General features: G+C 34.9%; 1 protein-coding gene across 1 annotated transcript in view; it reads right to left on the bottom strand.

Annotated features, from left to right (window-relative positions):
* DOP1A (DOP1 leucine zipper like protein A) overlaps window positions 1–7,802 on the bottom strand; it is a 61,924-nt gene extending 54,122 nt beyond the window's left edge. The window contains exons 1-6 of the mRNA XM_085299233.1: window positions 7,613–7,802; window positions 6,110–6,291; window positions 3,886–4,056; window positions 2,455–2,644; window positions 1,768–1,866; window positions 621–720 (exon numbers count right to left, since the gene is read on the bottom strand). Coding sequence (XP_085155359.1) covers window positions 621–720; window positions 1,768–1,866; window positions 2,455–2,644; window positions 3,886–4,056; window positions 6,110–6,291; window positions 7,613–7,750 — 880 coding nt within the window. The 5' untranslated portion in view covers window positions 7,751–7,802. The remainder of the gene's footprint in view (window positions 1–620; window positions 721–1,767; window positions 1,867–2,454; window positions 2,645–3,885; window positions 4,057–6,109; window positions 6,292–7,612) is intronic.
* Between the last annotated feature and the right edge of the window lie 6,756 nt (window positions 7,803–14,558).

The raw sequence follows: 14,558 nt of genomic DNA, 5'->3' as shown, positions 1-14,558 counted from the left end.
CTGTCATAGATCCATTTTTCACCCCAGAAAGGGGGTTAAGTAACATTTTAACAACATGAGGGCCAAAAAAAGTGATCGAGGTTTGTTAATTTGTTAATTCAACCATACAAATACAGATTTGTTAATTCAACCATACAAATATTTACTGAAACTTAAGGCCTGCATAGTCAAACCTTCATCAATACAGTATCAACATATTTCAACAGTGTTTTACTTTCAATCTTTCTGTCCTATTATGCTCCAAATGTCATTTATACTCTATAACACTTTTTCTCTGCATTTTCCATTTTTAACTTCTAGAGAGACAAAGATTGCCTTTCAAAGACTGTTTGTGCAGGCCTCGTGCAACAGGCTCCACCTTTCACTGTGGCCCATACTCGCTGTTATTGAAAAATGAAAAAATAATTTATATAACAGGAAGAAGTTCCAGCATGACATTCTTAATTGGTTATGTCCAGAGAGAGAGAGAGGCAGGCAGTTTTTCTTTTCCTTATGATGAGAGAAAAACAAAAAAAAAAATCAAGCATTTCATTTTTCCAAGAACTTTTCCCCATATTATGGCAAAACACTGCCAATAAATTTAGAAGTCTTCCAAAGCATCAAATGATGCACAGACTTACCTAGAAGCCATGCATAAAGCCTTCTGTTGAGTGACATATCTCTGCGCAGTACTACATGAAGGGCTGCTGACAAAATTCTGATCATGTCTGGACGTGTTGCCTGAAGAAATTAGGGATATTACTTAACTACAAAAAGTAATTCTCATTTTATGCTAACAGCTTAATGTACACTAAAAGTAGTAGTTAATTTAATGTTCCAACATTTCCAAAATCAGAATAGTTCAAGGGTATATAATCTTGCTCTTAGGAAACCAGAACACAKTTATTACTGGGAACAGATATGTTGCAATTGTGTGTTTCCTTTATGAACAGCAAAAATGCTTAACTCAATTAACAGTTAATTTCTGTTAGAAAGTATTTCATTTTGTTATTAAGGAGAAGCCTTGGAAGAAAATTCAATTAAAATGCAATTAAAAAAAATCAGATGAAAAAACTTTAAATAAATTTCATCTGTTACTGTTTTAAAGATTTGTGTAAGCGTTAATATTCAAAAAAGAACAAAAATTTCAGCATCTTAACACCTGAACAGAAACTTCAAATAACTCTATACTTACTGCTACATGTGAACAAACCACCCCAAAAGCAACAGTTCTTTTTACAGGAAAATTCATTTTTTCCATAATTTCTAACAAATGTGAGACTCACAATGTATGTATATAATTTTCCTCCAGGAGTAGAAGAAAAGTGACTTAGAATCTGTAGGTCTGGCTTCCACTATGACTTTGGCTGACTACTCACCCAAAACCACTGATCATTTAAAATTCTCTAATGCTCTGAATCATTTATGTTCTACTAAGAGAATTAACTTTCGCTGTTTTTTGAACACTGAGAAGTGTGGACTTGCATATGAGCAGATCATTTGTTTTCTAATCAGATGAGAGCAAATTAAAAGTTTACATATTGCCTAAACATCACGTTTTATACTAGTTTTGTGTATACAGAAATATCAAGTTAAAAGCACATGTGCAAAGGTTATGACCTGAGAATAGCCAGACCTATGAGAGAAACTTAACAGATGGCTCTATTCAAACTTGGAGAAAAACATGACCAAAGACTGACTAAATACTAGAAGATATACTAGAATACTAAAAAGAAATGGAATACACGTAGGAGTTTTCAAATTAGTATTTTTATATTAGTAACCTACCTGACTCATGTGGAAAGGAAAACAAAAAAGGATAAGGTCCAAAGTGCTCCTCTGTACTAACACACTAGAATCTTGCACTGATGTACTTACTGCTTCCACCTGAAGTAAGAGCAGGCACAAAAAGATTTATTTGCTGTATTATTTTAAGTTGGTAGCTATAATTGAAATGTTCACAAAATAGGAACATTTGCTTACAAATACAGTGATGTGTAGGAAGTCAAAGTTGTTTTTAAATTTTATATAATGGAACAAGATAAAATAAGAAAATTAAATTATTTCATCAGCAAGGAAACTAAAATCAACGTTTCCCTGACTGAGCTACTCAAGCATAAGCTTTTACCTCTTCATAACATGAATGGATATATTTAATTTAAAAGACAAAATAATTCACTGTATATTTTTCAAAAAGTACAATAAAACTCAACTATTTTTAACTAAAGTGTGTCAAATGGAGGGCAAATTTCATTCAAAACCCAAGTAGTTCTGAAACATTAGCTCAGTTTTACAACACTTTCACCATGCACAGAAGTATCAGTTTAACTGGAGTTATGATAAATCAATGTGTATTTCTATTTCTTCTAAGGCTACGTTGGTAGATACAGAAGACATCTAAAAGCCCTTAGAACTACGCAATTACATAAGTAAGTCTAACATCAATGTCTCTTCACTGTTTCATTAAAACATTACCATTAATTCAATGTCACTGCCAATTATATAGAGTTGATCTTCCATTGAAAGCTTCCTGTTTAAATGGGAGAGGACATAAGTGATTCCAGGCAATCGAACTGCAGGGCTGGTGAGAAGACTACCCCAGAGAGCACTGTAGAACGCCGACTGATCCACAGCCGAGGCAACCTTCTCCAACAGCGTATTCGTTCTGCAGAATAAAATCAAGTCAACTGAATTAGTTTGTGCATTGTAAACAGTCTCTCTTCCCAATACCTTAAAAATAAAAATTACAGAAAGGACTCTTTCTTTTGAGAGGCTAAGAGTAGTCCTGATTATATACCAAACTATAATGCAGCCTGAACAAACTGATCCAGCTAGCAATCCTGTGGGCCAACCTGCCTTACAAAATGCTTCTGCCTGTCCACAGCTTCTGCTTATATGTTCAGCACAGTTCAAGGCGCCAAATAACTTTCTCATCTGCTACTGAAAGTCAACTTTTGCTGCAGACAGAGGTTGCAGAGAGACAGCCTGGAAGCATTGCTACTGAAGAAAAGAATGAAGCAGACAGCCTGGCAGCTTCTCATTCTTTACACTGAGCACTCCTGGCAATAGCAGGGCATAACAGTAGCACGACAATGGTTTGACCACTACTGTAATTTCTCCGCACTCAAGTGGCAGCACCTCCGCACACTATAGCGGACCCATGAAGGCAACCTGAGCAGCTTTTGAGAAGGGATGGAAAGCACACAGCAAGGCAGTAGTGCTTGTCCACTGTTGTAGGCATGCCAGCTACAGTATGTATACGTACCTACACAGAAATGGGGAGAGAGAGAATCAAATTGCTTAGACCAGTTGTGAAAAATCTAACTTTCAAAGTTTGGAATATCAAGAAATACCAAGGATATATAAGTGCATAAACAGCTCCAAAAACTCAAAGCTAATTTCATTCTTTTATGTGTCAAGATAGCAATAATCTACCTAGCCTTGGTATCTGGCTCTTACATAGGTGGGTTAATGATAGCTTAGATATTTTAGTTAATAAATCTTAATGATGGAACCCTGATTTGTGTATCTTGAATTCAACAGAGATATCTATTTTTTATTATCTGTTTATCTATTTAGATCAGGACTAACATCACAAACATTTAGTAGGACACCCACTGATGAGAAACAAGTAGATTCCTGACATATTACATATCTGAATCTATATCATAAACACAGTCTTTGGTCTACATAATTCCAGTTCTCTTTGAATGTTAGGAATAATTAATAGTTAATTTATTATAATGTTAGAAATCTTCCATCACAACGTTCAGTTGCAATTAACATGACTAAATGCAATTGAATACCATGCATCTTTAAGAAAAAAAATCCACAAAAACGTTTAATGAAAAGTTGCAACAAAAAAAAAATTTGGTCATATTTACTTACAAACATATCTATTCTTACCTTTCGTAATACTCTGATCCCTCCTCTAAACCAGGCAGTATCCCAGTTAACAGTCCTTGCAGACCTGGTTTCAATGTTTTCCCCAAAGGGAGATAATAAATCTCATACAGACTCAATAATGTTGGCTTGACAGACATAGCAGCATTGGCAAGGAGTGGAAATAGCCCAGAACTGTGAACAATAAAGTGTACTTTTTCTTTAGGAAGCTGCTCATGGTAGATAGTTTCAATTATATCATAAACGACTAACAGACATGTTTAGCATAGTTATAAATAGCAGAATTTTATCTTAGAATTTTACACTGACACATACCACCATGTTCTATAACCAAGCACAACAAAGTATCTACTTACTTCAGAAATTCTATCTGAAAACATATTCTCAACCCAGCAATAAACTTATTGTTTATTGTGGACCATTTAAAATATTAAAAGCCTCAGAAGTATGTTTTTGAGGTTACTTTGAAACTAAGTGCAAGTTCACGAAAGTTACAAACGTGATCCGCTAAGTAAAGATTTCCTAGATCATAGAATCAGTGAGGCTGGAAGGGACCTCTGGAGATCTTCTAGCCCAACCCCCCTGCTCAGCAGGGTCACCTACAGCATGGTAGACAGGGTTGCATCCAGGCGGGCCTTGAAGATCTCCAGAGAAGGAGACTCCACAACCTCTCTGGGCAACCTGTTCCAGATACTAAAAACATTTTTGCTTTTGCTACTAAATAGTATAAATTCTTACGAATAGCATCAATAATCAAGGATATGTGAACACAACTGCTGTTTTCACTGAAGACTCATCTTAGAAGACTCCTGACACACAGAGAAGATGCATGAACAGTAAAAAGGTAAGTTTGAAACAAGGTTCTTAAACTATATACCTACATATCCATTATTAAAATAAATAAATAAAACTTTGTTTATATGGTGTTATCCAAGTCACCAAAAAGTCTTTTCAAGCATTAGTAAAAATTATTTTTTCTTTTAGCTATCCAGAAGAAAAACTGTGTTGCCATTGTTAAGTCGTTTCTCTGGGGAAAAATAGCCTTTTTGTTCAATAACTAAGACACTACCCCACAGTCTTTCTTTGTAAGGCTACCACTCATGCTTCAAGATCCGATGTTTAGAAAATGCTCATTCCGCCTTTACTAAAAATCTGGAATCTTTGATAATGCCATTATGTGAATGTCTTAGTCTTCTCCCAAGCATGTACAACAATGCCTATAGTAATATTACACAAGGTAGCATTTTTCACTATGCTCAAACTTTTTGTTAACCACATACTGCAGCTACTGAATGGTACACAAGCAAAAAACTTGAGCTATGAGTTCACAGAATCTTTTAAAGCATACTCAAAAAACATGAACTGGAAGAAAAAACTCCCAAGGATTTAACTGCAAATGTTTTGCCAATACAAGGTAGAATAGCTGAAGTTAAGGTATACAGTTTGTTTCCAGGCATTAATATGAGCCTTAGCTACCTAATGAGAATTGTTTTATTCTACTATTTCTCAAACTGACAAAATGTTAATCTAAGTAAAGATTATGAACAATATGCAACTGCATGTGTGTCTGCATGTGTACATACATACATGTAAAAATCTACTCACAAACATCCCTCTATGTCTTGTACATTAGCCTAACATATTCCCCTCCCCCATTCATCTAGCAACCTATTAGAGGTTTAGGAATCAAAATATTTTCACTATACTTTCTTCTCTAGATATCCTTCCTTTTCATGACCAACAATTTCAAAGACTAACAGAGAGAAAAAAAAAATGTACTTGCCCACCTTTCCAGTCAAATATATGCTTAAGCTTTTTATTCTGTTGCTTAGATTGCTTGGAAGAGAAAGTTTCTTGAGATAAATGATACTCAAACTCTTTTTGAATAACACTTAAATCACAATAGAAAAATGTAATGCAAATATATCGAAGTAAGTGTTAGCAGTACAATTACTGTGCATTCATGCACAAAACTATTTCAGTGAAGAAATAATAAATTCCATGTTTCTTAGCAATAAACAATTTGTTCTAAGACAAGTTTGGTGATCTGCATATCTTCTGATATACAATATTCAGAGGAAGAGTATTATACAAGAGTGAGGAATACGAGGGAAAGAAAACACTCAATTCTTGCAGTATAACTAAGCAATATTATTACTATAAGAGGCAGAAACCCMAAAGCACCCCAACTACGTATTTGGAATGGAGTTGTTTAAACTACTTGTACCTGTATAGAAAAAGATCTTTTGCCAGACGCTTGGGCCCAATGATTTTGAAGATGATCTCATATGTTTCAAGTGCCTTCCGATGAACTCCACCCGGCAAAGCTGGATGCAGGCATTGTGCCAAGCGCTTGCCTATGGTGAGCTTTTTGGGTACTACCTGGTACTTTGCATTGTTTTGTAGTACCTGGGTAAAAAATGAAAAAAAAAAAATCACATTAAGAAAAACAACACAAAACAAATGAGTTAAATATTAAATGAATAAGTGTGTTCCCAAATGTGGTTACTAAGTTGTAACATACACCTAAGGCACAAAGACAGCACAACAAAAAGTTTTAAAGTGTACTGTGGAGCTTTTTGTTTGCAATGCCTCTCACTTGTACACCTGACACAGCTGGAATTGCCAAGGTATTTAAAAACTGCACTTGCAATGGGGTTCTCACTTAACAGTTTGTCATTTTATTAGTACTTTCATGCCATAATCATGCTACGCTTAGTCAGGASAAATATTACCATCTCCAGTTGCTAAAATTAATAGCCAGTAGCTCAAAGAGAACTTAAAGTTTTCCCTAACACAACACGTCTGCAGCTTAAGAAACTGCGAGACAGCATACAAAACTGTCTGAAACTGCATAAATGTTTCAGAACTGGAACACTGAATTGCATTTATACCTTTAGGTTTTTATTTCTTAATAATACATTCTTTTCTTTATAAATACATGCTGTAAGAATTGTCACAGTCAAAGGGGAAAAAAAAATGAATCTGGCAGTTTATACAAAGAAACTGTCCCAGAAACATTGGCAACAATACTATCACTCTGGATTTTCCACCAAGTTTAAATGGCAAATGTAAATGCTTCAGCCCTGTYATTTTCTGTGCCACTTTCTGTAGAGCTTCCCACTGGTAAAATATCTGCATGGAAATAAAATTATGACCCTGACTAGAGATTCCTAGAAACAAACAGAACTGATGAGAACAGGATTCTTACGGCTATCAGGACCTATATTTGTAAAATGCTGTTAAAGATCRTAATGATATTACACATTTCATCTATTTTCTGGTAACATTAATCAGGATGTTAAAATTATTTGGTCAATAAATGTTTTGAGCCTCACTGCATAATCCATGCTTCATTAAAAATCTTGCCAATATTTATACGGGTTCCCTCTTTTCATATTATCTCAAAAAAGAATATTTTAAAACAATGAGATTAAAAGTAAATGTTAATAATTGGAAGAAAATGCAACTTTTTTTTTTAATTGTACTAAAAATTAAAAGAATTTTTCCCCCTTATGATTACGGCAGGCTCTCCTGGAAGCTTAAGACATTCTTTCTGATTTTTCAGTTCCCTGCAGAGACCCGACATATGGTTCAAACTGCTACTATYTTTCCAAGTATATTAGACTGCTAGAACTTCATGTTTCTGTATTATTACACCAGCACTCCAGTTTTTAAATGTGATGTTCCCAATTCCTGATTTTTTTTCAAAAGCACCCAAAAGGCATACCTTGTTTAGCTTTCCCAGTGCCGATATTAAATCTGCCCATTCGCTGGAATATTCAAAGTTCTTCAGTGCTTTGTCAACTGCTGCTACATAGTTTCTATATTTGGAATCACTCAGTAGCTCCAGCTCCTCCGTGTTCATCCTCCCACAGAGTGCCCACTAGAGACTAGCTTGCTATTCATGTACAATCATTACCTGTTCAAAAAAGAAGAAAAAAAAAAGTTACTGAAAGTGTATTATTACAACAAATTCATAAAAGCGCAAGACATTTTCCTCATGAAGGGCAATACAGAAACATCAAACTAAAAATCAGGCTATTTACAGCAAACCTTATACAGAAGCATTTGTATTGCACACAAATATTAAATACATGTCCAAGAGACTGTATTTATAATCAAGTCCTGTAAAAAACATTGGAAAGCCACCATACACATCCTCCCCTCCCAACTTGAATTATTCTACTCGCTGTAAGTCTGAAGTTATCTTAACATACAACAGCTAACACACTACACAAATCAGTAAACACAAATCCAGCTAGAAGGTTTTTGTTTGTTTTCTTTTTCCCCTATAGGTCATCACCAAAACAACCTATCTGTCCACAAACGAACATTTCTGAAAAATAAGGGATCAATCTTTTTGAATCACTTCCAGGTGAAAGAAAGGAGAAAAGGACACACGCAAGACAGCTGCAGAGTATTCATCAGTACCTTCAGGCCTCAACACTTGCTTTTACAAGACTTGGTGTTCCTATTCAGCAATACAAGTCTGCTTTTTTAAAAAATACTATAATATTATCCACACATAACAGAAGTATAAGTTTAATAGTGCTCTGTAATCAGAGGCTTTTGAAATTCATTCTGTGTTTTCATCCCATAGTGGTCTACACCAAGTAATTAAGAAATTCTAGTTCCAGAAACATGACTTCATAGGTTTTTAGGGCATACAGTATTTATTTCATGAAATTTAACCCTCATTTTAAAGAAATGTTTTTAATGGTACTTCAATCCCAAATAATTACAGCCCATATTGGGAAACTCCACTGTAACAGAAGCTTTTATACCCCTTTAACTGGGGTCAACAAATGCTGTTGTCTTCTGTCTTCAATAAAGAAAAATGGGAAGAAAATTGTGTGCACAATTGCAGGATGAAGCAACCAAGCCAAACCAAACCACAGGTGTAAYGATAGAGAAACTGTGCTCAGACTGCCTACTAGGCATGATAAATAAATATCATACTATAACACAGCAGCTTAAACGAGACCTTCTACAACGACTGGAGAACATGCCTCATTGGCACCTATTGCCAATGAGAAGCAATATGATAAAACAGTCTATGAAATAATAAAGCAGAAAAATTAACAAAGATAGAAAGTGACATTCCCAGCTCCTGTGGTTTTATAGTTGATGAATTAAAGACACTTATCTTCAAACTATGCTAAGGAATAAATTTAAATGTTTCTCGACTAGTCAGAAAAGACTAAAAATTCAACTTGTATTATTGCAGACAACAAATACACTCCAGTTTGTAAGACGCATCAGAAAACATGAACACTCTTCTGCCTTCTATCATGCATCATCAATTGTAAATGCTTTATATGGCATGTAAAGGTCTTTATGTTTCTTAATTTATATTGTATCCATCCATCCCTTGAAAGAGTTCTACCCCAAATGGCTATGAAGCTGCTACATACAAACTTCATCTGCAGTTATCATCAGAAGTTATCACTGATGAAACATCGCAAAGCCCTAGGACTGGTTACCCGGTATTTTTGGCTGCCTGAAGGCCAACTCCTTGCTGCATTCTTAGGTCAACCCCAAAGCCAACCATCATCACCACTACTAGCACTGTTTTACCTCTTCAGCACTGTAAGAGTTAAAAAGAAAGAAAGTTGTACTCAACATCTCATTACTATCCAAATAAAGACAGCAGTAAACCAGGCTTTAAATAATCTGGTCAAATGTATCAGATAAAGTGAGCTAGCAGATTTTTGCTCCTTTTATTCCTTCAATTAGCAGGTGCTTCTGAAGATGAAGTGATACAACTCAGCTCTAATGCTGCCAATTGTCATGTTTTCACTACTGGTAGAATCAAAAAAAAAAGAAAGAAAGAAAAACGGGGTGCTTCAGCCAGAGAGACCACAGGGCTGCAGCAGGTAGCGGTGAAGGGCCTCTGGGACCCTGCTCACCATGGACCTTTCAAGAACTCCAAAGGCTGCAGCGCCCAGCTCTGCTATCAGACTAACAGGGCCTGTAAGGTACCAGACAGGCCCACTCTTTTCTGCCTTCGTCATATTTATCTTCTGTCCCACAGAACAATCCAAGTTTCTCATTATTCATTTCCTTATCCTCTACGCTACCATCTTGCTCCTTATACTGCTCTTGTTCTGTTTTTTCAGAGTAGAAAAGAAAGTCACAGAGAAGAAAAACAAGAAAATAAGCATATACTCATTTTAAAAAATGAGAGGAAAAAAAAGACCCGAGACAGTGGGAATGAATAAAAGGCCAAAATTACAGATCTTTTGCGCCCGTAATCCTGATGGCAGACTCAAAATGACAGACCGTCTTCAAGGCAGAACAGAAATAGAAAGTATTCTTTAAAAGAATATTTAGAGTGCCAAATCAATATATTTCGTTATATCCCAGTGGAATAAAGAGCTTATATATCAGTGTTAAGTAAAAAGTTTATTTCATGCAGTTTCATGTCATAATAACCATTTTTGCTTTAGATTAAGGCCAGAAAGAGATCGGTTTTGCTTTAAGAAGCTATAGGGCACCAATAGATTTCTCAAATAGACAGCTGCACAACAGATCTCCAAAAGTAAAATAAAATACTAACACTAGAAAAGAAGAAAGGACCAACACACAAAAGCAGCACAATTCTCATTTTTGCAGACACAAAGGATGGAATAAGAACTTGACACACTGGATAATTCTTTTTGAGTGAAGAAAGCATCAGCATCCTTTTTTATTCAGCTAAAGCATAACTGCAACAGGACCACCTATGGCTGGGTTAAGAATACAGTTCTGTCTTCTTCAAATGCTTAAAAAWATCTGAAAGCTAACAATTTGGACTGATCGAGGGTTATTAAACATTAGAAAAAGTAGTAGAAATACAGAGTTAAACAGGTAGTTTTTTAGGACCTACTAACAGATCAGAGTATTCTCTTCCAACTTAAAACAAACTCCTCCCCCGAATTTGAATAACCTATGTTTTTAGACAAGTCTATTGCCCACCAACTAAAAGTAATGAAGTTACTCTATTCCTGTAATTGATTATATTTACTGATGGTTATGCTTACAGTTTATTAAAAATACTATGAAATCTTTCTGACATTCTTTATTCTGTTGCTCAGAAAGCAATTTTACTTTATCCACATTATTGCTCGTCTTATTACTCTTTTTTACACTATCACTCTGTAGGTGAAAGTCATTCACACCTAAACACAATCCACATTATTAGTTAATTTAATTGTTATTAAGTTTTGTGCAGAGAAGAAAAACACATTCTATGTTTTCTTACTACTCTGTGCTCTCATATTTTTCTCAAAACAATTATCATTTTTATATAACGTGAGGTTATATAGAGAGAACGAATCTCTTGCATTTTTCTTCACAAYGAAGAGTCTCTATATTAAACAGCATATCTTCCAAGTCATATCAGTAGCCATAACAGGCCAAGGAAGYGGAAGAAATATTATGTAAATCTTATATACAAATAATTGTTTATAAACCTGGCACTATTTCTATCCTGAAAGCTACAGGTATTCTCATTTTTATTTGCTCTCATGCACAAAAATATACTTGTCCTTCCAGGTTTTCAYTTTGGTTAGTCTGAAGATATTGCATCAAAATGTAACAAATCTTCTTTCATTTCTATCATATATTCTTATAGCTATTTTTCTGTTCTCTTATTTTTGAATGAAATTGCAGATTTAACAATATTCAGTATTGCAGCACTGACACCTCAATACAATGTTAAAGTTTAATATTATTTATCTCCTTATAAATATCACATCCTGCCTTATTGTTTCATGGACTACTTTGAAAATTAGATGAATAAAATGTATAGCCCAAAAGCACTAAAAACGGTTTCTGTTGTACCACAAAACAACCAAGAGGATAAATGTTTTTTCTTGTCATTCTGCAATCACCACTTAGTATCAGGGACAACTTTCCATGAAATGTTTTAGGGTCATTTCTCTTTTAAAGCAGAAGGATGAAGAGTGGCATTCTTTGTTTTTGTTGTTTTTCCCCRCTTTTGGCCTATCTTATGACAAGGAAGAGGCAAACTTCTCAGATGAGAAGCCAATCTTATGGAGAGGTAGGATATGGGCAATCAGCAGCCTTCTAGATGACCTTGCCTCTTTTTATGGATGACAAAAAGGGAATGGGGGATGAAGGGAGACCCATSATCAATGAGGAGTATTTATACTACCTAAGAAATGCAATAAACCTTAAACTATTTCATAAATCCACATTCAAATCACAAGTAATTGCTGAAATAGGTCTTGATGCTTACTACCTTCTACTTCATCTTCTCCAGGGRATCAAAAGTAGATACACAGCAGTTCTGGATATATCGTGCCTGTAGAGTCTCTGAGTATGACTTTGATGAGAAAACTAGAGTTATCTGGGACTGTGGATCTCCTTTCGCTGCGGGTCTGGTGTCATGTGTTCACAGAGCAGCCTCCAATTCCCCTCACCACCAAAGCGATTTTGACTTTCCTCTGAATCCTGTTAAGATGATCCTTTCACAGCTACATTTTCTATGGCCAATGTTCATCCTTTCCAAATTCCAGCCCTATGTTTTGTTTCAATACCAACTATTGACCTGCTTAAGCGGCTCTAAATGATTTTGACTGAAGCAAAAGAAATTAGATTGAGAAGAAATATACGTAGCTTTCACCTAGCTTTTACCTCAAGTTAYTCACCAGGTTATATGACTTCCATTYTATTCCTAAATTCTCAGTGAATTGTTACATTTGGCTGCCTCACACCAATTTGTAATACTGGAAAGGTTGCTTTCTGGTACAGGTCAAGGGGCTCATCGCTGTGGAGCACAATTTTRCTTGCATTATTTCACTTTAAGAGTTCTCGTGATTTGTCCTAACTCTCCTAACAACCTTGGCTCAGATGCTTGCTCCCTATGAATTCCTCAGAACTTCAGCTTTGTGRTATTTCAAGGTTTATTTCTAAATTTATTTACTGATCAAAGCATGACCATGGGACACAGAGGAAGAGGACTAACAGATAATCAAAAAGCAGATGAAAAAACTGCAGTACTGAACTACTTAAGTTTCGTACAGTGCCCACACACCAAGCTGGTAATTGCAGAACATATTTTCATTTAGTACACATAATATAAACACAGATTTGAATACATGGAARACAGAAGCCTTGCAATTTGTTAATTCATTATATTTTGCTTCCTCTCAGAAACATTTAAGAGCATGAACAGCAAAATAAATACCACAGATCCCAGCTTGGTCTCTTAAGATAAAAATCAAATGTCGGGAGTACATATATTCTGTCAACAAAGATGTGGATTTTCCAATTACAGCTAATTACKCAATTTATAAAATGACTTTCTACAGAGTTTTTTCCACACTCAGAATTGTTAAAAGCARCATCTCTAATGATTTCTGAAGAATAAGAATATTTTGAGCTTGTTATTTTGGTTAATAGCTATTCACAATAATGGAAAAYGCAAAAAGATATATTCCCCAAATGAACCGACAAAGAAACTATGTATTTAACTGTAATTAGACCTTATCTCATCAGTGTCCTGGAGTAGTATAAAGCATTTCCTAGTAAGATTTAATATTGTTTTTAATCACTTCATAGTGCACTTTTCTAMCCAGTCAAAATATATAAATGGGAGCATTTTCTTAAATTTTCCCACTAAAAGGAAAAAAAAAAGTTGGAAGTTTGAATTCAAATTCAGTCAGTACAACAATCCGCACGTTATCTATACTGGCAACTTTTAAATCAATGAGATGTTTTCTGAGAAATTGGTTCTCATTCAAACAAGAATTGAGAGGAAAACCTWAAAAGGTTATATTAGACACCTGCGAGGATGCACTCCCTCCTGGCTTTAACACCTATAAAACGTTTTATTATTTATTATATTTATTAGCATATTATATTAAAAATAAATTGAYGATAAACAGAAACAAAGTAAACTTTCAGATTCTTGGGGTATACGAGAAGTCAATATGAGAAAGATGACCGGAATAAAGACTCAGTCTGTCACCAGGCAGAATTGCAGTTTGGGACACAGGTGGAACTACATAAGCATATAAAATGTTCTTCGTGCTAACGCTATTTTATAGGAGTCCAGAGTTTGACTTGCAACAGATGAGTGTTCATGAATAGTAAGTAACTAGCTTAAAAACTCACAAGAAACATACTGCAAACCTTCTCAATAATCAACTTCTGTATTCATAGATTAAGAAAGTAAATTGATTAATTTGTTAATTAATAATAATTAAAGTAATTATTTAAGAATCTGCAAGTGAATGTATTTGCTTTAGAACATAATAATCTATAAGTGAAAAAGTATCAAATCTGTCTTTACTTGAGGGGAAAAGTAAGTGACCAAAAACTTCTCACCCTCACCRGCGGTGAAGAGTCTCTTCTAATTGCCTTTTTAAAATAGAGTTTAGAATGACTTTTAAATCGTGCTACACATTTGTACTTTATTACAGCTTTTCAATATATCATAGGTGAACTAAGAAATAGTTTAATAAACTAAACTGAAAATTTGCTTTTGATTCCAGATCCTCTAAAACAATAGTACAGATTCCTTCTGCCCTTTGTGCGCTGTTTCTGCATGTTTCTCAGGACAGCCTTATTTGTAGCACTGTATCAGAAAAAAAAAAAGCAGCTCTGTTCACTTATAGAGACATTTAAGCACTGCTGTAACAAAGTAATTAAATATTTTTCTCTGC

Source organism: Rhea americana, unplaced genomic scaffold (genome assembly GCF_003343005.1).
Source record: "Rhea americana isolate MKP2758 unplaced genomic scaffold, rheAme1 scaffold_147, whole genome shotgun sequence".
Taxonomy (NCBI): domain Eukaryota; kingdom Metazoa; phylum Chordata; class Aves; order Rheiformes; family Rheidae; genus Rhea; species Rhea americana.
The sequence above is the reverse complement of the archived record's forward strand: the minus strand, read 5'-3'. Positions and strand labels throughout refer to the sequence as shown.